The sequence below is a fragment of the Crocuta crocuta genome, unplaced genomic scaffold (assembly GCF_008692635.1).
Source record: "Crocuta crocuta isolate KB4526 unplaced genomic scaffold, BGI_CrCroc_1.0 scaffold176, whole genome shotgun sequence".
In the NCBI taxonomy this organism is placed as follows: domain Eukaryota; kingdom Metazoa; phylum Chordata; class Mammalia; order Carnivora; family Hyaenidae; genus Crocuta; species Crocuta crocuta.
The window spans coordinates 5650224-5674872 of NW_027531905.1; the positions used below are offsets into that span (position 1 = coordinate 5650224).

Consider the following 24649-nt stretch of genomic DNA (forward strand, 5'->3'; position numbering starts at 1 on the left):
GGAGACGAGCCCGTCTCCATTATTCTGTCCAGGTTCTGTTGCCAGAGAAAGGCAGTGGATGCTGGAAAGGCAAAGACAACATGTATCTACTGCAGCCAAATAGGATTCCCTTACCCTTCATGAAGCCACATGTCCTCTGTCCTTCCCATCCGCTTTTCAATGTGAAGACTTTAATTATCTTTGGTGCTTATAGAAGACTATTCTCTTTCCAGTTTATTACTTTGGAGCTTAAAATTTTTTTTTAATATTTATTTATTTTTGAGAGAGAGAGAGAGAGGAAGGGGCAGAGAGAAGTGGGGGTAGAGACACAGAAACCGAAACAGGCTCCAGGATCTGAGCTGTCAGCACAGAGCACAATGCGGGGCTTGAGCTCTGGGACAGTGAGATCATGCCCTGGGCTGAGTTGGAGGCTTAACTGGCTGAGCCACCCAGGTGCCTCAACTTTGGGGCTTTTTTTTTTTTTAATGTTTTTATTTATTTCTAGGAGAGAGAGAGAGAGAGACAGTGTGAGCAGGGGAGTGTCAGAGAGAGAGGGAGTCACAGACTCTGAAACAGGCTCCAGGCTCTGAGCTGACAGTCAGCACAGAGCCCGACCCCACGAACCGCGAGATCATGACCTAAGCCAAAGTCGGATGCCCAACCAACTAAGCCACCCAGGCGCCCCATGGGGCTTTTTAATACTAGCACTCTTTCAGGTGGAGTTTACTTTCTGATGAAAACAGAATTATTTGAGTACTTTTACATGCCATACTAAAGCATCAGGTCTGGTCTGGTCTAAACTTCTTTGGCATCAGCTCTTGAAGGAAATGACTCTGAGGAGAACAAGGTGGGTATCATGGTGAGAGGTGAAGAGGGAAGGCAGCAGTTCACTGTACCTAAAATGATACCTTAACAATGTTGTTACAAAATAAAGCAGGAGTTTACAAAACAGACTTTTCAAAATAAGTACTTTATTCATAAGCACATGAACATGCTTTGATAAATGAATCTCACCCATGAAAGTATGTGTGTTAGAATCTCTATTTCTTAAAGTGAATTTTACTGTGAATGTATCTGCTTTTAACGTAGGTAGCTTTTGTCTAGGCACAAGTAGCTTATCCGCTTTATGGAATAATTGTAGCACCTCATGTGTACACACATTAATTATTATGATGGAGATGTATACAGAGCAGGGTGTCAAGTAAGCAGGATTTAAAATACAAATTTTGAGGGGTGTCTGGGTGCCTTTGTCACTTAAACCTCAGAATCTTGATTTGAGCTCAGATCATGATCTCACGGTTCCTGAGTTTGAACCCCCCTGTCTGAGCCTGCTTGGGATTCCCTCTCTCCCTTTTTCTTTCCCTCTCTCTCTGCCCCTCCACCCCCTTGTGCTCACTCTCTCACACTCTCTCTCTAAAAATAAAAATAGACTTAAAAGATAAAATGCAAATTTTGAAAAAAAATCATTTGTTTAGATCACAAAAATTAGAAAATTTTGTTGCTAAAATATTTTCAGTTAAAAGTTTCTCCTGTAAAACACATATGTTGTATGCCAGAGCTAGATATGAATTCTCTTAGTTGATATGTTATATTGAAATGTGATCTTCATGTAACCTTTTCAGAAATAGCACAGTAAGTTTTTCTAACTCTTAGAAGTTAGCGTCTTCAACTCATTCTTTCCCTCTCATTTTAATATTTAAAACTGGGGTCCACTTTGAGCTACTGAAGAAATTGGTTGGTTATGATATAATTATCTAGAAATCCTGTTTAATTTCAAAATTGAGTCAAACCATTAAATAGATGTTTGATAATGAGATTATAAAGGCAATGTGGGTTTTGGAAAGAGGTATTTAAGTAGGTTTGAATTCTGTTCTACTTCGGAGAGGTTCTGAGAACTTGGACAAATTATTTAATGTTTGAATTCAGTTCCTCATCTTTAAATTGGGAGTACTAATTATACTTGTCCTCTGTTCCTCAGTCGTTCTTTGGGGGTATGAAATGATGTTATACTTACGCGAATGTTTGAGAAGCTATACTGGTACGTGCCAGATGTTTTAAAATTTTGTGTTTTTTAAAAAAATTTATTATTTATTTATTATTTTGAGCCAAACAAAAGCCACCTAGTATTGGATTTATTTATTTAAAATTTTGTTTACATCCAAGTTAGGTAACAAATAATGTAATAATGGTTTCAGGAGTAGAATTTTGTATTTATTTATTTTTTTATTAAAAAATTTTTTTTGACATACACTTATTTTTGAGAGAGTGTGAGTGGGGGAGAGGCAGAGAGAGGGAGACTGAGACTTGAAAGCAGACTCCAGGCTCCAGGCTCTGAGCTGTTAGCACAGAGCCTGATGTGGGGCTCAAACTCATGGACCGTGAGACCATGACTAGAGCTGAAGTTGGGCGCTTAACCGACTGAGCCACACAGGTGCCCCTGTATATTTTTTAAAATGATAAAGTCATAAGGACGTCACCTACATGTATTTACTAGTATGATTTGAATCATATTACACATTTAAATATCAATGACTGCTTTTTCCGGATTTGCTATAATTTAAAAAGCCAGAAAATATTTCCCCTTTAGCAGTGATGCAATTTAAAAAAGTTGAGTTAGTTATATAACCTAGTATTTTTTTGATTTATTTTGTGTTTATTGATGAAGGAACATATTTGGAAAAGAGAAATAATTTATTTTGGTTATGTATGAGTGTGTATATATATAATTACATATTTTGTTTTAGGCAGTAGTTCTAAAACTACACTCCAAATGTCATCTGATTACAATTCAACAGATCAGTCATGGTATTTGGCGTGTCATTAAGGTATACTTTTTTACTACTTTTTTTTAAACAAAACATGAGAAAAGGAGATCAGATATGGATTTAGGGTTTGTGATTGTTAAAGAAAATATCTGGTTAAGCTGTTTCTTCTAACTCCAGCATTCAGAGAACTTTAAAGGGTGAAATAACTCCACACAATTATGTATGTAAATCAAAGTATCCATAAATTAAAGGAAATGTAGTATTGAAGGAAGGAAAATAAAACATTTCCTATCACATCCTTTCTTTTCCTGTTTTTAAATTCCAAGCCCTTTAAAGAAAACTTTTGCTACTTAGCCGTCGGTTCTTCAGGCTACGTTTGGAATGCTAATGAGTCTGGCCCAGTAACAGCCCCAGCACTGCCAAGTTCTTGGAATTTAGATTTTTTCCAGTCATGGAAGAGGCTTTTGATTGGTGTGTGAAAGGAAGGGAAGACTGAACACCCCTTGGTGCTGTGCTTGGAGCAGGGGAGAATTAAAGAGTGTGGGCAAGGGGAAAGTGGCCTCATGACTTTCTTACATTTAGCGAGAACTCAGTGATTTAGGATATTGAATAAAGCAGGTAACCAAAGAGATGTCATTTCCCTAAGTTAACATTGAAGTATAGGGCACCAGAGGGGAAAGAAAGCTCTAAGGACTTCTGGGCATCATTTACTGTCGGGACTCTCCATAAAATTGCTCTGTGGGAGGAAACTGAAAAAGGAACAGAGTTCTCCTGGTAATACTAAATCTCAGTTCAGAGTACATCCTGTACCTCTCACAGACCTTCTTCTGACAGGCTGAAGGAGACCAGGAAGGTTTTTTATTCTTTATGATTTAGGATAATTTCTTCTTATGGTGGCAGGAGATGCCACCATCCTGCATGGATGTGGCCTCTCAGTGACAAAGCCCACAATGTACAACCCAGCAGCAACACACATCTGAAGAATTGTTTGTCTCCTAATGGATGTATTTATTTTTTTCATGTGAATTGTTTTTATGTACAGCATTATTACTTAATGTGCAAATCTAGAAGACTTTAAAAATAAAAAGCTGAAAGCTGTATTGGTTTGTGGGAGAGAGTGAGTATATGACTAAATGTACATGTGTTCCTTATAGCATGTCCATAAGATAGGTTGAGCCAGGAGGTTTGTCTTTTTCTTCTTGATTACGAGTTTGGTTGGAAACCATCAGTTTGACAAGATAATTGGACCCTAAACACAGTTGCTCAAAAAGACGGCCTAAAAAATATTTTGGGTAACTTTAAAGCTTGATATTATAGAAGAGAAAGAATGAGAGAAAAAGATACAGATACCTAAGAGCACGTGCCACCAAAAGACAATAGCTGGTTTTATTCATGGGGTGAGATGGCTGCTGGTGACATTGCTCTTCTCTCATCTCTCCCAGGAGGCAAGAAAGTCATACCATCTGGGATGGGGTTGGGAAATCTTACCAAAATGTCACATGAAATTGTATATCCCTCGGGAGACATCTTTTGTTGAAGAGTGAAGGTAGGGGGTACATGGTAAATATGAATCAGTGAATATATGGGCACTCCCCCCAAATGGCAGGAGGATGAGAAAGAAGTTGTCTTGCCTTGAAAAGCCATCTGCTTTTGGTAGTCTAGGAGTAGGAAAGGCCAAAGTAAAAGCTACCAAATCACATTCTTAGGGGAAGTTTTTGTGAGAAAATTGTTATGATGAACCAACTGCTGTTTAAACGTCTTCAGAAGACCATTTTTCAGTCAGGGAAAGCCGTGACCCTGGTCCCTGTTTTTCTTGTATCTTTCTTTTTTTCTTTTTGACCAGAGAAGAATCTGATCAGTATCAGTTTAGTAGAAAACTGTTTGTTTCTAATTCAAAAGGAATTAGAAAGTAGGTACTGAGATACTCCCATCCATTCAAATGGTGGGCAGAATGCAGATGATAGCTTTCTTGAGCTTGTCTTTTTTTTTTTTATTCACACTATTATTTATTATTATTTTTTCAATATAATTTATTTTCAGATTGGCTAACATACAGTGTGTTAAGTGTGCTCTTGGTTTTTGAGGTAGATTCTTGTGGTTTGTTGCTTACATACAACACCCGCTGCTCATCCCAAGTGCCCTCCTCAGTGCCCATCACCCATTTTTCCTTCCCCCATCAACCCTTAGTTTGTCCTCTGTATTTAAGAGTCTCTTATGGTTTGTCTCCCTCCCCTCCTTCTCTGTTGGTACCTATTTTTTTCCCCTTCCCTTCCCCCATGGTCTTCTGTTAAGTTTATCAAGATTCACGAATGAGTGAAAACATATGATATCTTTCCTTCTCTTGAGCTTGTCTTTGTAAAATTATTTAAATTAGAATTTAAATAATTTAATTTAATTTAAATTAGAATTTAAAATTCTACAGATGAAGATTATAACTTCAAGAGAAGCTTTCTAATATTAATTTCCCCTATGACTTTTCAGAGTTATTGACATTTTGCATGTTGCAACCTGATTGCTCTTTAGTTCTATTAAGTTATAATATATAAACTTTCAGATTCCAATTAAGTTAAGGGAAAAAAATAAAGTTGGCTATTGATAGCAACATTTGTAAACTGGGCCCTTTAAAACTTCATGGTAGGGGGAAATCCTCCATTTGAAGAGTTCTTTGCTTCCCATTTAACACTGAATTGTATGTTGGCCACAAACAGCATCCTGCATGTGATCCATAGGAGAGGCTCTAAGTCCTCTTCTCCATCAGCCCTTAAGTGCTAATATTTGAAATGCTCTCCAGCTTATTAGGGGTTAAAGCAGTCAGCTATCGGGGTGCCTGGGTGGCTCAGTCAGTTCAGCGTCCGACTTCGTGGGTTCGAGCCCCACGTCGGGCTCTGTGCTGACAGCTAGCTCAGATCCTGGAGCCTACTTCGGATTCTGTGTCTCCCTCTCTCTCTGAACCTCCCCTGCTCGCTCGCTCTCTCTCAGAAATAAAACATTAAAAAAAAAAGCAGCCAGCTATTAGCTATTAGTTTTGTTTCCATAGAAAAAAGAAATTATTAAAGGAGTTAGCCCATAATATGTTTTAAACAAGAGTGATATTTCTGTGAAATGCCTGTTCAGTAATGTGTGTCTTCTTTGAACAAAACTATGGAAGGTTAAGGGATGAGAATTTCCATAAAAACCTCAAGACATCTTGATTCTAAGGTATGCTTATACTCCAATAAGAGTTTTCCTTAATCTTTTGGGAGTCATATGTCACTTTGAGAGTCTGAGTAAATTTATGTTGCAACTTTAATGTTTATTTTTGAGAGACAGTGAGAGACAGAGAGAGAGAGAGGGAAAGAAAGCAAACATGAGCGGGGCAGGGGCAGAGGGAGAGGAAGACACAATCCTTAGCAGGCTCCAGGCACTGAGCTGTCAGCACAGAGCCCAGGGTGGGGCTCAAACCCACAAACTGTGAGATCATGACCTGAGCTGAAGTCGGACGCTGAACTGACTGAGCCACCCAGGCGCCCCTATGTTGTAAGTCTAAATGAGTGTGCAAAACACAAGAGTTTACCTGTGTTTGATGGTGTTCAAGACTCCTTGAGGATCACTGCTTGGATCATTGGACCCAAATTTGGAAGCCCTTGTCCTAATGCGCAATAATGGCTCTTACATCAATAACTGTAAGCTCTGGCTTTGGATTGTATTGCACTCTGTTATTTCCTCAGTGCCCAGGATAGTGCCTGGCTCATAATCAATGAGTATTTGTTGAATGAATTTGTGACAAAATGGACATTTTTAATTTTGGACTTACTTGGTATGTGATTAATCTAATTTGGATTTTCTGGTTGCTTATACTTTACCAGTTCTGTACTCTATGGGACCTTCATTTACTTCTTTTGCAAGGGATATCAACCCAATTAGCTTAAGTGCAATAGGAGCTTTTTGGTTTGTGTTACTGGGGAATCGAAGAGGAGGGTCTGGCTTTAGGTTCAGCTGGGACCAAGGGTTCAGTTGAGGGGACCAAGGGATCTTTTGGAGACCAGGATTTTATCACTCTTTCTTCACTTCTTTCCTTCTTGTAGGCAGACTTTTTCTTTTCTTTCTTTCTTTTTTAAGTTTATTTTGAGAGAAAGAGAGTGAGCGCATGTGGGGGAAAGGCAGGGAGGGAGAGAGAATCCCAAGCAAGCTCCACACTCTCAGCGTAGAGCTCAGTGCAGGACCTGAACCCAGGAACCGTGAGATCATGAGCGGAGCTGAAATCAAGAGTTGGATATTTAACTAGCTGAGCCACCCAGGTGCCCCTGGCAGACTTCTTCTGTTCATGGTAAGGAAAAATGATTTCTCGAAGTTCTAGGCCTATACTTTCTCTCGTAATGCTTGATTTTAGAAGGAGATAGAACCCTCCCTTTTCCTTTCATTGTTCATATCTCCTTCTGTAGAGGCACTTTGGCCCTGCCTGGGCTGTGGACTATCCTCTGGACCAAGCACTGTATCTGGAATGATAGGAGAGAGAGGGTCTGCCTAGGCCTCATACCCTCTCTCGCGTGGTAGAGGGATCCCATTGTTTCTTAACTGTACCATCTGAAGAATTATTACTTGGGAAAGGGAGGTTTCTTTTTTTTTTTTTAATGTTTTATTTCTGAGAGAGAGAGAGACAGCATGAATAGGGGAGGGTCAGAGAGAGAGAGGGAGATACAGAATCTGAAACAGGCTCCAGGCTCTGAGCTAACTGTCAGCACAGAGCCCAACGCGGGGCTCGAACCCACGAACCGTGAGATCGTGACCTGAGCTGAAGTCAGCCACTTAACCGACTGAGCCACCCAGGCGCCCCAAGGGAAAGGGAGGTTCCTAAAAGGATAAGGGGCAGAATAAATCATAACAGACGTCTAAGGCACATTTCATATATGATAGTTTAATTTAAGATGAATATTGTGGTCTTAGGATGTCAGTGGGTCCATTGAGTGTCCTTTACTGAGTAGCTGGTTTTCTGGATGTTATCATCAAAGACACATTGCAGAATTTTTGAGAATTAAGACAATAAATACCAACATTTGTGCAAAAGGAGGAAAAACTAGGAGAGCATTATAGGAAGCTTATGAAACCTCTTACAAAGCTGCTTTCTTCAGAATGCAGAAGCAGTGATTTTGATTTACCAGATGTGATATGAAGTCTAGTTTTGGTTTTTCCTTTCCCTGACTCCCTCCAGCAGGACATTGGCATATCTGTGGTTGGCAGGGCTCATAAATGGAACCAGTGCAGGTCGACTTGGGTAGGGAGGAAATACTTTGAAATGTACGGGTATTGTTGAAATAATTTTCTAAGTATTTTATTACAGGAGAAAGCACTCAATATCAATGATCAAGATTCCAAATGACTGTAATTTCAATTATTCTTTACCATGTATTTCACTAGATAATGGTTTTCTAATAAATAGTTCATATGTTTTTCTTTAAAAAGACCAGGAATATTTTTTGATGATTATCATGAAAAGTTTGAGAATATCACTTAAGATTTAAATACATTCAAAACTTAAAGATATATTTGGATAAGTTAAGATGGGTTAATATTTAAAGACATAATGTCCTTGGGGCACCTGGATGTCTCAGTCAGGTAAGTGTTTTACTCTTGATTTCAGCTCAGGTCGTGATCTCACAGTTGGTGGGATCAAGCCCCGTGTCGGATCTGCAGTGACAACATGGAGCCTGTTTGAGATTCTCTCTCTCTTCCTCTGTCCTCTGCTTCTCCCACACTCGCATTCTCTCTTTCTCAAAATAAATAAAAAACATAAAAAATGAATAAAGGCATAATGCTCTTAATTTTCTGTTTGGTTCATTGTGGACCGACGCTGAGCAGGAGATTATTATACTATTAGTTCCTTGACAGAATGCTAATTTTTGAACCTTGGATCATTCGTATGCTCAGATTCTCAACCTGAACTGTTTTCCATGTTCATCAACTAAATGTGAATTTTTTGGGGGAATCTTTCCACACCTTTCTTCCTTTTTTTTTTTTTCCTTGAAGTCCTAGTTAAGAGGTTTGGTTAGAATCCCGTGTGATACCTGACGCACAGTAAGTGGTCAGTTGTCTGTGTTTAGTGAAAGGATGGGTGAATATAAATTAATGTGTGACAGGGTGCCTCATGAGCAGAAGGTCTGTGTCATTTTTCCCATTACAAATCACATTTGAGTAACAAGAAGTTGGGTACATTTTGGATTTACTGAATTAAATTTGTAAGTATTATGTGTTCTGTGCCAGACACTGCTAGTTTCTTAGCTTTGAAGTACTTAACTGCACCTTATTTATGGCAAATACTATATTACCATGTAGAATTCCACCATACAACCAATATGGTAGGCCTTAAAGAGAGAATAGCTATTTACATCTCTTTTCAATTTCCCTGCTGTTGTTTTAGTCAGAGTATCGATAGTTTGTATGAAAACATGTTTATGGCCCTTCACTTTTCTCACCTGGATTGCTGTGCGAGTCTCTAAAGCAGGTTCCCTACTATTTCCTTATTCCCACCAATCTATTCTCAGCTCAGCCACCAGAGAGATCTTTTCAGGAACAAGTCAGATCACACACTGGCCTTTCTCTCCCCCAAACCTTTCAGTGGCTCCTGTCTCACTTGGAGAAAAAGCTGGGTCTTTACCATGATGTAAGAGGCCCTATGGGGTCTGGCCTTCCATTCCTTGACCTTTCTGACCTTTCCAATAGCTCACTTTCTTCCTCGCTGCTATCAGCCACATCGTCTTCCTTTCTGGCCCTCCAACACTCCAAACACGCTCCCACTGTAGGGTCTGTGCTGGCTGCTCCTTCTGCCCGCAATGCTGTTCTCCTAGATACCTTCCTCATGTCCTTTTTTTTCTTTTAATGTTTATTTATATTTGAGAGAAAGAGAGAGAGAGGGCAGGGAAGGAACAGAGAGAGAGAGGGAGACACAGAATCCGAAGCAGGCTCCAGCTCTGAGCTGTCAGCACAGAGCCCGATGTGGGGCTTGAACTCACAAACCGTAAGATCGTGATCTGAGCTGAAGTCAACTGAATGAGCCACCCAGGCACCCCTCTCATCCCTTAGCACATTATAAAATTTATGTGTTTATTATTGTTTATTATTATTTGTCTACTCCCCACTACTCCCTGCAAGGTTGGTTTTGTTTGTTCTCAGAGCAACAGTTAGTGTATACTAGCTGCTCAGCAAATATTTGTAATACGAATGAATGAAGAGATTTCCTGATGAAGGGATTTAAGTAAAGTTTTTCTGAAGGGATTACCTTACTGGTGAACTTCTTTCAATGATTAATGGTAATAATAAATAGTAATGATGATGAAAATGGTGACAGCTAATAATTATTGAGTATATACTTTGTGTTGGACATTTATAATATATAACATTACTGGTGATGATGATGATGATGATGGCTAACCTTTATTGAATGTTAACTTAATACCAGATATTTTGCATGATCAGATCAGTTAATTTTCAAATCAACTCTATAAAGTTAATACTAGTATTATCTAAATTTTATAATTAGGCCAGAGGAATAACTTTCCAACATCAGATGGTATGAAATAGATAAAATTGTGATAGAATCTTAAAAGAATACATATATTGTTAAATTTATTATTACCCCATTTTTGTCCTGTTCCAGCAGAAGTCAGTATCTCTCTTTGGGAACTTCTGTTTGTGGTTATGATGACCACTGTGTGTAGAATTAGTGTTAGAATTAAGAGTATACTTGCATTTAGAGATAAGTTCATTGTCTAGGATTGATTACAAATTTTAACTTAAGGGTACTACTATTTCTGCCTCCAGGGATTGGAATTTTTTTTTTCCTAACCTGGAAACAAGGTATATAATTCAATGCTTGTATGTGTAGGTTTTCTTCTTCTTTTTTTTTTTAGCTATCACACTTTTCTGCTTGTTTTTGTTTACCTTTGATTTTGCCCTCAGTTGGCTCTGCTTTCAGAGGTCATGTGGGTTGCTTCATTATTTTCACATAAGGATTCATTTACTCTGTCCCACTGAGTCTCTGCTTTTTAATTAAAGCACTCCAGAAGAGGGGATATCTATCATTTCAGCCACAATTAGACCCTTGCCAGTAACACGTGTAAGTCTGGGATTATTTTTTTTTTCCCACACAGAAATGGCTTAAAATAGAGTCTTATGCCCATGATTCCATCCATACCAATTATAAGTGTGACTTTAAAATGACATCTGTGTTTTGGGGCACCTGGGTGGCTCAGTCAGTTCAGTTCCCAACTCTGGATTTCAGCCCAGGTCATGGTTCGTGGGGTCGAGTCCCACATCACACCCTGTGCTGACATTAAGAGCTTGATTGGGTCTCTCTCTCTCTCTCTCTTTGCCCCCCGCCTCTGTCCCTCCCCCACTGGTGTGCTCTTTCTCTCAAAATAAATAAACTTAAAAAAAATAAAATGGGATCTGTGTTTTTTTTAAGACTCCTATTTATTCACAGTTAGCCACCGTTAATAAAATGTTGGAAGCTATGTCTCTGGGAGGTTTTTTTTTTTCTTTTTCTTTCTTTCTTTTTTTTTTTTTTTTAAAGAGTTTNGTCCTGGTTCCTTATTGACTCAAAACAAGAGTCATGTGCTTGTAGTTTTAACAAGGTAATTGTTATACTCTCCAACTTTCTGGAGAAAAAATCTAGTTTCTCATGCAGGAATAATTATGGGAATTGGTTTCCCATTGCCGGAGGTTTTTCTGGCCAGGGAACTTCTCTTGCCAACTGTTTCTTCCTAGGTATGTTTCTCTTTTATGTGTGATTAGCCAGGAAGTGGCAGTTGGTTCTCATAGTCCTCTCCTTTTGGAGAAGGTAGCATACGTAAAGGAACAGGGAAGAGGCATGTCCTTACAGCAATAAAACTTAATCACCAATTGCATTGCGCTCTGAAGATTTCCAAGGAAGGAAATACTTCTGGCTAACTTACGTTCTTATGTTTTGCTTAGGAGATCTTCTTATTGATTGGCTCACTTTAGGTCTCTTTTAGCCATCCACCTCTAGGATCCATAATTAAATGTTACTTTATGATTTTCCGAGGAGATGAGCCAAGGATAAGCAGTTAGTTGTATCATCACATACTTATTTCATCTTTCCTGCCTATGATCTTTCTGCTATATTGTTATCAACCTCATTTCGTCTTTTGAAATTTGTTTTATTCAGCCCTTGATCCGTTAAGGTCTCCATTCATTCATTCAGTTATTTTTTGGGTACTGACTACGTGCTAGTCCCTGTGCTAGTATTGAGGATATAAAGATTAAAAATCTACTCCTGCATGGGCGCCTGGCTAGCTTAGTGAGTGGAGCATGCAACTCTTGATCTTGGGGTTGTGAGTTCAAGCCTCATGTTGGGTGTAGAGATTAGTTAAACAAACAAACAACTTAAAAAAATATATTCCTGCAATCCTTGAAGAGCTCATTGTTTAGAGCAATAAATATCAGCTTGAAAGGGTGCATATCAAATATGGTGGGATGGTAGAAGGAGACCCCAAACCTCTGGAGGACAGGTGAGTATGGGCTTTTTAGCTAAACATAAGTGCAGTGTGAGCCAGGAGAATATTTTTAAAAATATTATTTATATATAATTTAATACATATATAAAAATGATTTAATAAACATTTTTATAACAATATTTAAAATATATATATAAAAACAAAAAAATTAGGATATGTTTTACACATATAGGAGAAATATGAAAACCATATATAGTAATATGAAAATAGTTGAGGGATCTGGTATAATAATGTTCCATATATTCTCAAAAGAAAACACTCCAGTTATTGAGTTTTATAGATTTCCATAAGTAGTTATATGTTTTATAGATGTCCATTAGATCAGGCTTGTTATTCATGGGTTTCAAGACATGTATTTTTAACAAATTTTGTCTGTTTGCCCTGTCAGCAATTGAGAAGTATCTTGAAATCTCTCACTATAATAATGCCTTTTTTAATTGGTCCCCCTAGCGCTATAAATTTTGTTTTGTATAATTTGAGGCTATTACATTTAGATTTAGCATTGTTATATCTTCTTAGCAAACTGAAACCATTATATAATGTCCCTATTTATCCTGAATAATGCTTTTTTTAAAACTCTGTTTTTCTCATAGTATCACTGCGACCATGGCTTTCTTTTGTTTAGTATTTTTCTGTTATGTCTTTTTCTATCCTTATACTTTAGGATGACTCTTATATAGAATATGGTTGAATTTTTTCCATCCAATCTGAAAATCTACTTTCTGGGGGGAAAATCTTTCTTTTAAATGAGAAGTTAAAAATTTAAATTTATTATGATTATTGTTGACTCATTTCTACCCTCTTTGTGCCTTATATTAATCGTAACTTTTCCCTGATTTTTCCTTTTTTCTTAATTTTTTGGAATGGGTTGAAGTTTTGCTTATTTTTCTTTTTATTCTATTTTTCCCTTTCTATTCCTTTTGTTTATGTGCTCTGTTTCTGTTGTTTCAGTAGTTTTTATTTTAAAAAATTATACATAATTAAGGAAGTGTAAAGTTAATTGACATTTTAGCTTTTAACTGTACAATTCAGAACCATGGGACCGACTTTTCAATTCTGATCACTTGCTTTCTGCTTATTTGCAGTTGTTCAGTATCTTTTTTTTTAAATTAAAAAAATTTTTTTTTTTTTTATTTACTTCTAGGAGAGAGAGAGAGACAGCGCGAGCAGGGGAGGGTCAGAGAGAGAGGGAGACACAGAATCTGAAACAGGCTCCAGGCTCTGAGCCGGCAGTCAGCACAGAGCCCGACACGGGGCTTGAACTCCGGAATCGCGAGATCATGACCCAAGCGAAAGTCGGACGCTTAACCGACTAAGCCACCCAGGCGCCCCAGTTGTTCAGTATCTTAATGCTATTCTTTTTAAAACTCATATGTTGGTCATTATTATTCCTTTGTACCAATGATTTTTGTTTAGATTAGTTCATGTTTAACAGTTTTTTTCCTTTATTTCTTCTAATGACTTGTATTTTTTTACTAAGACAATTTCCTTCTCCCTGAGATATAAACCTGACAGCATTTTTAGTGAGAGTCTGTTAGTGGTAAATTCTTAGTTTTTGTCTATCTAAAAATGCTTTGGTAGTATCCTTGTTCTCAAAAGTTAACTTTGCTGGATACTCACAGTTTTTTTTTTTTTTTTGTAGTGTTTTATTTATTTTTGAGAGAGGGAAAGAGACAGAGTGTGAGCAGGGGAGGAGCAGAGAGAGAAGGAGACACAGAATCTGAAGCAGGCTCCAGGCTCCGAGCTGTCAGCAGAGAGCTCAAGGGGAGGGCTCCAACTCACAAACCATGAGATCATGACCTGAGCTTGAGTCAGATGTTCAACTGGCTGAGCCCCCCGGGGGCCCCTATATACACACAGTTCTAACTTGACAGCTAATTTTCTCACAGCAGTTGAAGAAATGATTCCACTGTCTTCTGGCTTATAGTGTAGATTCTGAGAAGCTTGCAGGCTAACAGGTTCTGTTTTCTGTATGTGTGGATTCATATCTTTGATCAGCTCTGGACATTTTCTCAGCCATTATCTCTTTGACTATTGCTTCCCTTTCATTCTCTATATTCTCTCCATCCAGGATGCTAGTTATATATGCATCCATCTTGCCCTCAGTTTCATTTTGAGTGATTCTTCCAATCTTCCAGGTTATTTATTAGCTGTGTCTAATTTACTGTCTTAAACTCACCTACTTATTTCAACAATTATGCTTCATGTTTAGAAATTCTTTATCAGATCTGTCTGGCCATTTTTGATTGCCCTTCCTCTTTTCTCTCTCTCTCTTTTTTTTAAACTTTTTTTTGTCTTAAAATATTCATAATAATTATCTTCTAATTTTTAATTGATAATTATAATATCTGTTGTTTATGCCGATGCATGTATGTATAGCAAATTTTGCCTTGTCTTATTAGTGATTTTTAAAATATTTGATTTTAATCACATTTTAAAGTATTTCTTTGAATTTAATCTGCAGTATAACAACTAAACACTCTGGACAAAATATGAAAAACAACTATGTGAAGGTGTGAGAGTGACCAAAGCAGTAGAAACCTAGGGTGGCATATACTGCTGCCATCCAGGTGGCAAAAACTCAGAGAGCAATGTCAGTCTGGCAAAAGTAAATATCTGGACCTGAATTTTGCTTCATGAATCACTTTTATCAGTGCCGATGATTTTCTAGCTCTTGGCAGATGATTGAGAACTGATAGTAGTTAGGGTCAACTCAACATCAGTAAGTGATTGACGTCAGTTGATATAGATGCTCCTCCACGTCCTGAGAAAGGCATCTTGCAAATGCTTTGATTTCTATGAGAACCGTAATAGGCAGATGAGGAGAAAATGCCACATAAACTGACTTGTGATATTTCTGACTTTAAAAAGGGCAAGGAGGCAGGGTAGAGAGGATCAAGAAAAGGAACTAATTAGATGCAGAAGGAAGATCTGAAAAGAAAAAGTCATGATTTCTTTCTTTGCTGGATTAGGGCTTTAAGCTTTCAAAATGTATGGAGAAATCCTTTCTGAAATCATGGTCAGATAGATAACTTATGTTTCTCTTTGAAAGGCAACATGTAACCCAGTATTTCCCCCATCCTCACCCCACCCCCCAGTTTCATCAGCATCCATACTCTGAAAATGATGGCTTCTTGCAGTGATTTCTAAAAAAGGTTTGTATGTGCGAGACGCTATTGCCTTTGAAGTCCACATGATACCTTTTTGAAAGGTCACTCAGGCTAATTGATGGCAGTGATCAAAAAATTTAAGCACAAGAATTCAACCAGTTCTTTTAGGGGTCTCCATGCAGTAGTCCTTCAAACTTTAGTGTTCATGCTATAATTTATATGTGATTTAGATTGATTTAATCTTTCATGGAAGAAAACTGTAAACATTTTAAAGACCTAAGAGCAAGCACAATTTCAGCTTTAGAAGGAGCCAGTTTTAGAAATATCAGCAGCAACAAATCTGTGTATGGTGGAAACACTGCTATATAAAATTAAAAATCCTTAAAATATTTGTGTCAGTAAAAAATGTTATTGTAGTAAGACCTGTACGAGGAGAAAATAAAAAAATAAAAGAGGGAAGACAATGTTAAATTTTATTGGTTTAATTTTTAGAAACCTCACATTTCAAATGGCAAACAAAAGTAAAATCAATTCTTTTTGTCATCATAGACAGGCAAATAGGAATATAGCTATGAGTGCATTTGGTATGATGCATCTGTTTTGCACTTACAAGGTAGAACACCTTTTAAAAAATGTTTATTTTTGAGAGAGAGGGTGGGGGGAGGATGCAGGGAGAGGGAGACAGAGGACCCTAAGTGGGCAGAAGTCAGAGCTTAACCAACTGAGCCCCTCAGGTGTCCCCAGGTAAAACACTTTTTGGCAGAAAGTTTTGGCAATGGTTATTTCCCTCTTTGCATGATTTTAATTGTTTATGGCTTTGTTCAGGGATATGTCTGCCGGACCTATCCGATATAAGGTATGGAAATGGACATTTGTAGAATTTCCTGTTCAGTTACTTTGATTTATGAGACAAATTAATAGGCATACAGACAAGAATAGGTTTCTTACTTGAGCAACTTGAGTACTGTAAGTAAAAATGTCCACATTACTAAATGATAAGGTCTTCAGATTTTATGATACCAGGGCACCTGTGTGACTCAGTTAAGCGTTGGACTCTAGATTTCTGCTCAGGTCATGATCTCAGGTTTTGTGAGATCCACCCTCATGTTGGGTGGAGCCTGTTTGGGATTCTCTCTCTCTCTGTCCCTCCCCTGCTCTCTGTTTCCAGGAAAAAAAAAAAAGATTTTATGCAACCATGTTCTAAGACAATGGTGAGTGAACAGAACAAAATTGCATGCTGGTACTTTGCTTGGAATGAGAAAATAATGATGTTAAAAAATTGATACTAAACAATTAAATGTTCACATTACAGTGTATAAAGTATTACCCATGGCCAAACTTGCTATTGAAAAATGATACCACAAGCCAGACCTAGCTACAAAATAGGAGGAATGTAAAAACTACAGAAGTGGAAGGAACTTGTGAGGTCACAACTGACCCATTTAAAAAGTAAGGCCCAGAGGTTAAATGACGAGTGTAAACACAGCTGGTTTTGTAGTGGCAGACCAAGTATTAAAACTTAGGTTTTTTTTTTTTTTTTTCTTCTTTCCCCTTCCCTTCTAGTGCTGCTTCTAAATGAAGGTGAAAGAGGGAGGTGAATATGTGCCGGCACTGGGGGGCTGTGGTGATGGCTGGTGGTGGGAAGGTGTGAGAAGGAGGGACAGTTTAGGTATGAAGCCAGAGGCTTATAGAATTTAAGAGAAATTTATATGGCCAGCAAAGTGATTCAGAGTTGGGGATAAAGTTATTTGTGTTAAAGTTCTGGAAGTACTTTAAGGGCCATTCCATCATGCTTATGAATCTAGTCACAATCCTAACTCCCTTTCTTAGTAAACGTTAAAAATAATATCCATCGTGGATTCCCTACTTCCTCTTTCCCCTCTAAACTCACTTTGTTTAAATATGCCTCAGAGTCATTTCATTAGAAATGGACTGTATCACTTAATGGTACAAGGATCAGATATATGTGATAGGCAAATATCAGGAAAATGGTATACTTATTTTACTAATTCAAATTAGGAATAGTTTCTTTAATGGTTTCTGAAGGAAGAAAATAGCAACTATTAACTTTAAAAGTAAAACAATTATTTTATCAACAAAATGGGGTTATTTGAGAATAACAGAATTGCTATTTGGGTCATGCAAGATATGGCAGAGCCATAGGTGAGTCCAGGATCATCCTTTTATGGAGAAGAAGGAGGAAGTTGGCAGTGGTTGTCTTGAATGAAAATACATTGGAGAAAAGCACAAGTCCAGGGTGATGATGGCTTCTCATTGGCTGAGTTGAAGGGTGATTGTTTTCTTTTCTTTTCTTTTCTTTTTTAAATGTTTTATTTATTTTTGAGAGAGAGAGAGACAGCATGAACAGGGGAGGGTCAGAGAGAGAGGGAGACACAGAATCCGAAGACAGGCTCCAGGCTCTGAGCTGTCAGCACAGAGCCCGACGCGGGGCTTGAACCCACAAACTGTGAGATCATGACCTGAGCCGAAGCCGGACGCTTAACCGGCTGGGCCACCCAGGTGCCCCAGGGTGATTGTTTTCTTATAGGAGATGCAGTGTGTACCTCTTTCCTTGTTGGGGCCTGTAATTGATGCTTTTCCTGTTGATTTTTTTTGTTGTTGTTGTTGGGGTCAGTAATTGACAATTTGTTGTGTAATTGACCTGGAGTTGGATGGCTTCCTCTTTGAGTCTACCCTTCCTATCCTCTGGCTCCATTTTTGTGAGATTTTCCTTTACTCACAGTCATGTGAGTTATAACATATTTTACCTATTATGTGGCATTTTCTTTGCAGTTGGTGGAATAATAAGGGACTGGAGATTAAAGAATAATTTGCTTTTTTTGGATATTTTTAAAAAGATTTGATAGCATGTATTTTTATATAATAATTTACTTATACCCCATGCATATTTCTCAGATATCTGCTGTTTAGTATTGCCTGTTTATGCCTTCTATACAAATGGAAATTCATGGCATTTATTAGTTTGGGACTTGCTTTTTCTTAAGCTCAACTATATGTCTTTGAGATTTTCAGTGTTGTTGCATACAGCTGCAATTTGTTCATTTTTACAAAAGGTTATCTATTGTATGAAATCATTCATTTAGTCATAATTTATTTATCCATGCTACTATTGATGCACATTTTTTTCTGCACTTTTTGCTATCACAAACAGTGCTTTTGTACATATCTCCAGATGCATGATTGCAAGATTTCTCTAGGGGGGTATATATATATCAATTAAAATTTAATTCACATATATTTTGGATCCACATTTATATGTAAAATCATTCAAAGTAGCTATTGGAATCTCCTTACAGAGATACCTTGAGAGGTCTAATAGTTGAGTACTTTTTTTTCTTATAAATTAGAGTGAACAAATAACTTACAGTTAAGATCTTTTGAATAGAAGGTATGAAGGATAATGGGTTTTTTGATAGTTGAGTTTCAGTGACAGGTTGAGAATTTTGGGCCAGCTCTGTAACTGCCCGATTTGGTCACAAGGGGAATAAATACAGCGCACTGAAAAGTACACTGATCTTTGGGTTGGAAGGGGCTGTATGAGATACAGTTTATTCAAAACAGGCTATCTTGGCCCTTTTCATGATTTGATATTTTTGATAATTTTATGAAACATATCTGGATGGGAAACGTTTCCCACTCTTCCTTATATCTACTTTTAGGCAACTGTTTGTTGGTTCCAGTTAGTTCTGAGCTACCAAAAATAACGTTATTGACTTACTCAGTGATTTAAAAAGTCACCAAGTCATCCATTCAATTAATAATTATTTAACATCTTCCACATTTGAAGCCTGATGCTTAAAGTTGGGCATATTATGATGAGCAAAGCAAATGGGCTGACTCTCTTGGAACTTATAATTTATAGAATTAGAGAGTTATATATAAATGGAAAATTATGATGGAGTGTGATAAGTTTTATTGATGGAGGGTAGCCTAGAGTACTGTGGGAGTGAAGAACGGGTACTCCTGATCCATTTAAGGAAAGTGAGAGATTTTTTTTTTAAGTTTATTCATTTATTTTGAGAGAGAGAACTAAAGAGTTGGGGGAGAGGAGCAGAGAAAGAGAGGAGAGAGAATCTCAAGCAGGCTTAGCGTCAGCGCGGAGACCAACGTGGCACTTGAACTCATGAACCCTGAGATCATGGCCTGAAATCAAGAGTCAGATGCTTAACCGACTGAGTCACCCAGATGCCCTGAGAGATTTTTTAAAAATACAGATTCTTGGTCCTGATCCCCAGAAATTTGGTTCTGTAGATCTGGACCAAAGAAACTTGTTGTTAGTCTTATGATGACGATAATGATGATGATGATGCTTTTAACTCCCCACACAACCCAGCCAATTAGCCAAATTTAGAAGATATTGTGTATGAGTGCTTAAAATGGCAGGGTCTCTTAAATGAACCAGGTTAGGATGGAATAGATGGCTTTTAGATAATTTCTGCTCTGAGGCCAAAGGTTGCCCTTTGTATTTATCCCTATTCAATTGTAAATTCTTGTCCTTAGGTTATGAAAATTAACTGCCCCAGTGGTGAGTTGGAGGGACTGCCTGGACTGATAGTACACACAGAAAGGACTGGAATTGTTGGGTAGCCTTAAACCCAATGAGTGTCAAAGGTGGGCCTGACTGCCATGGATGCTGCCATGATTTCAGGACACATAACTAAGTGTAAGCTTAGTATTAGAAAGAAGGAGACCAGGGTCCCCTGTGGAGGACTCATTGGAGAGCACATCTGGACTCATGTGGGTAGTTTCTAGGATCCTATGTAAGGGGCATGTTGACACTTGGGGTGTATGAAAGGATTTGAGCTCCTTGACAAATATCCCTATGAAAAAGAACTGGAGAGAAGTAGTCTCATTCATCCCAGAATAAGAAAATGTAGTCTACACTGTTCCAGAAGAAAGAACTGGGACTAAAAACGTGAAGTTATATGGGAAGCAAGTCTCATTTATTCACTGACTCATTTATTCATATAACAAATATTTAGTATCTACTATAACTCATTCCCAAGGTTGCCAAAGATATACTAGTAAACAAGATGGATTCAGTTTGTGACTTCATGAAGTTGCAATTTATTGGAAGATTCAGACAGTTAAGCAAGCAGTTTAATGAAAATGTGAAAAATATGGTAATGGGAAAACCAGGGTACTATTTCCCTTCATGTAAAACATCCTTCTGATATCAATACTGTCAGAAAGTGGTAAATGATGAGTACTCTGACCTTGGAGACAATTTAAGAGACTGTTGGGGGTAATGAGGAAGTTGTGCCAATAACTACCATTAAAATCCTGTGTAATTTTTAGCATCAATGATTGTATATATCTTGGTGACGATCCACATTCCTTGCTTTTTTCCCCCCTTCCTGTCCTGTCCTTCCCTTTCTCCCATTCTTATTTGCAATTATTTAAGCCTGTATGATGAAATGATTTTGTGATTTTCACAGATGTTTGTGTATAAAGATTAGGACCAATTCTTAGAACTGAAGTCATTCTTAATTATTATGTTTTAATCTGGGCTCTCCTGTAATGGAGGATAGGCATAGTGTGTACATGAATGCACTGTGATCTGATTTATAGCTTCAGTTTTCCCCAGTCTTCTTGATGATTAATGAATGCGGGAGGGACTCTTAGTGGGCATTCTAGTGGGAGCCTATATTTCTGGGGAATTGAGTGTGCACAAAGAATGAGTAGAATGTCAATGCTGCTTTCATAGAACTTTTATGTGTTCTAAATAAGATTATGGTTGTTTCGATCATTATGTTTTGAATTCTTACCATGTCTTAAGTAATTAGAAAAACTGACCTTTAATTCACAGCATTTAAAAAAATTAAATATTATGTTGTGACATTCTCAGGACTCTTTGAGCCTTTCGTATTTAGTGTTATATGCTGAACTTGGGTATTGTGAAGGCTTGGGTTTGCTTTCTCTTGACCCAAAGTGACTTCCTGTTTCTAAGAAAGCCAGTTTTAGAGACTTTTAAAAGGAATATCTTGTATGCTTGGCAGCTTTTGTAAAACCACATGTTAGTAAACCAGTGTGAATGAAGTATATTATTTAAAAAAAAATCAAGAACCATATTGCTCGACTAAATTGGCATTTTGTTTTTTGGAAATTGGATGCCATAGAAAAATCTGGTGATTTAAGAAGTGTCTGCCTTTGGTAGCCAGATAAATCAGGACCCAAAAGTTTCATTTTGATTTGGTTAATCATCCTAAGTCAAGGGGACATTTGATCACAATTTGGGGTGTACCTGTGCTGGAGTTGATGCACACTAGTGATTCTGGTTATATTGTTTTTTTGTTTGTTGCAACTCGGTCACCTCCTTTGAAATGAATTCTCAGATTTAGAGCTAAATCACATGCATTCTCACAATATCCTGGAAAAAAAAATCCAGTTATTCCTACCACTTAGTCATTGAAGAAAATGAATGTTAGTGAATAAGCTTTGATAGTTAGATAATTCTCTTTGATCAGGAGGTTCATGTGACCTGGTTTTCAAGTCTTGTGACTGAGAGCTTTTTGCTCTTGGTATTGTCCTAGAAGTTGGCGTCTCACAAATATTTTAATAGGCATTAAATATGTTTTGGTAACTACAAAGACAGTTTATTCATTTGATTAATATTCATTGAGTGCCTAGTATGTGTCAGGGACTCTTCTAGAAGCAGATTGTATGGGAAGAAGTAAGGCAGGAAGGTCCTTGATTTTTACTTAAATATTACACATTTATTTAAAGGCTTACTTTGTGCCAAGGCTGTACTAGTTTCTTTGAGATTTTAAGTCATTTAATTGTCCTAGCAATGCTATGAGATAGGTATCTTTATTTTACAGGTGTAGAGAAGGGGACTGAAAGTCACCTAGCTAGGACGTGGCTGACCCAGGCTTTGAATGCAATGTGAGAGTTCATTACCACCCACTTTATGGTCCCTCTGTGAGCCTGGTCTCATGAGCTCACACATTCCTTGTTTAAAAAACAAAACAAAACAAAACCAAACCCCAAAACATACACAGAAGAAAAAAAGTAAGGGAAAAGAAAGACTATGTGTAATCTGACCGCTGTTATTATTTTGGTGTCTGTGTTCCATACGTGTAATATTTAGAGGGTGCGTGCATGTCTGTCTGTGTGTGCGTGTTTAAACATATAGGATACCTGGATTACTTACCGCTTATTTTTACAACATATTAGAAATATTTTGCAGGCCAGTACATTTTAAAAATAGACTTTTAAATAGCTTTACAGTATGCCATCATTTGTCTATATCATGATTTACCTAACCCGTTTCCTATCACTTAAAAATGTTTAATTTCATAAACCCGGCTTTAATTAATCTTTAGAACTAAATATTTTTATAAATTTATGATTGTTAAAACGTTTCTTAGTGAAAAATGGTATTAAAAACTCCTTGTAAATATTTACATGATAGCCACATGCAGTCTGTGCTTTATGAGCATGACGATGTTAACAATGTAAATATGCTTTTTCTTCTAGGTTGGTGGATGACAGATGTGTGGTGCATCCAGAGGCTGGAGACCTCGCCAACCCTCCCAAGAAATTCAGAGGTAAGAAATACCTTTTTAATCTATTTTAGATATATTGCATATATTTATAAAAATGTATTTTTATTATGTGACCAAAGGGCATGGGATAGTTTTTGTCTTAAAATAAATCATGTTAAAACCTTATTCAATGTGAAACTTTCACATATAGATATGTCCGCTGAAAATTTTCTTCATTGCTTCTCTTCTTTTACACATGGATTTACATTGGAAGAAGAGTTTCAATTTTTGTTTTGCTGGCCAGTAGTCTATCTGTTGAAACTAAATCTTGGTAATTAACTCTGAAAGGCTACTTTTCAAATCAATAAGTACAGCTGAATCTTTATGTATTTCTGTGACACGCTGTAAACGTTAGCATTTCATGATCAACTCTTGAGTGTATCTTTGTAAAATCTCTAGGAGGGTGACAGGGATTTGTTAGCTCAGCTTTTAAAATGTCACTTTGGATGGCATCTAATAACTAATGATTGTCTAAGAACTCCTTTCTAAGTATAATTTTAGAGTTAGCTTGGTAATATCAACTGAGACATTGGTCATAATAGGAGACCAATTGTAACTTGACTGTCAGGAAGGAAGGATTAATGGAATCTGCAGAGAATCATAGACAAACTAAAACCAGTAATTACACGTTTGCTCAAATCAATTTCATAGTTTGTGTGTACTTACAAAAATAAAAATAATTTTAAAGCAGCATTCACTTTGAACACACTGTGTAAGCATTCCTTCTCATAATGGTGAAAAGCAGCATTCATATGAGGTGAAAATCAGGAGGGAGTGGTAGGGATTCCCTAGATCCCCTGACCCAAGTCAGGGTGTGCTGCTTCCTGCTCTGGGGAAGGATGTGTTCAGAATTTGACAGATATTTCTGTTTTTCACTCCTTGTGATAGGACACTTTCCACCCAAGTCTCATTATAAGAATATCATATATATTTCATTTTATTTAAACTTACATGTTGTGCAGGTGTCTGGGTGGCTCAATCTGTTGAGTGTGTGACTTCGGTTTGGGTCGTGATCTCCCAGTCCGTGGGTTCGAGCCCTAGGTTGGGCCCTGTGCTGACAGCTCAGAGTCTGAAGCCTGCTTCAGTTTCTGTATCTCCTTCTCTCTCTGTCCCTCCCCTGTTTGTGCTTTGTCTCTCTCTCAAAAATAAATAAACGTTAAACTTAGAATGTTGTGGAGAGAGTGACAAAAACAATAGATAATTTTTGAGTTAAATCGGTCACTTTGAATAAGAAATCCAGATTTTTCTCCACATGGAAATTAACATAAAACAGGCTATGGGAGATACACTGCCCAGTAGAAGCACCCATAAAACGGTGCAGTAAGGACCCTCCGCTAACCCTAGGCAGCTGAGGTGTTCTCTCCACAGCCCTCACTGAGGATGGGCTCATGATAAAACTGTGCTGTAGGAGAGTCAGCAGTGCCTCAGATGGTAGAGTGGTAGCACATTAAAGATAAAAAGAAAAGTTTTCAGGGCAAACAGGGACAACAAATCTGTATTTGTAACAGGAAAAAGCATGGTGTTCAGGTTTTGACTGTACTGCTCACTGGTTGTGTCATTTTAAGTAGGTCACCTAACCGCTTTGAGCCTCAAAGGCCATTTGTCATTGGCTGGGGAGAGCCGGGGTGGGTAATACCAAGAAAACAATGCCCACCACACAGAGCTTTATGAGGCCTGAAACCTTTCCAGAGAATAAATGTGAAGTGTTTTGAATCATT

General features: G+C 37.6%; 1 protein-coding gene across 3 annotated transcripts in view; it reads left to right on the top strand.

The window, feature by feature from the left end:
* ITPR2 (inositol 1,4,5-trisphosphate receptor type 2) overlaps positions 1 to 24649 on the top strand; it is a 490032-nt gene that overhangs the window by 16140 nt on the left and 449243 nt on the right. For all 3 annotated transcript variants that reach the window (XM_077774582.1, XM_077774583.1, XM_077774584.1), the window contains exon 2: positions 22863 to 22934. In XM_077774582.1, the coding sequence (XP_077630708.1) occupies positions 22863 to 22934 (72 nt within the window). The remainder of the gene's footprint in view (positions 1 to 22862; positions 22935 to 24649) is intronic.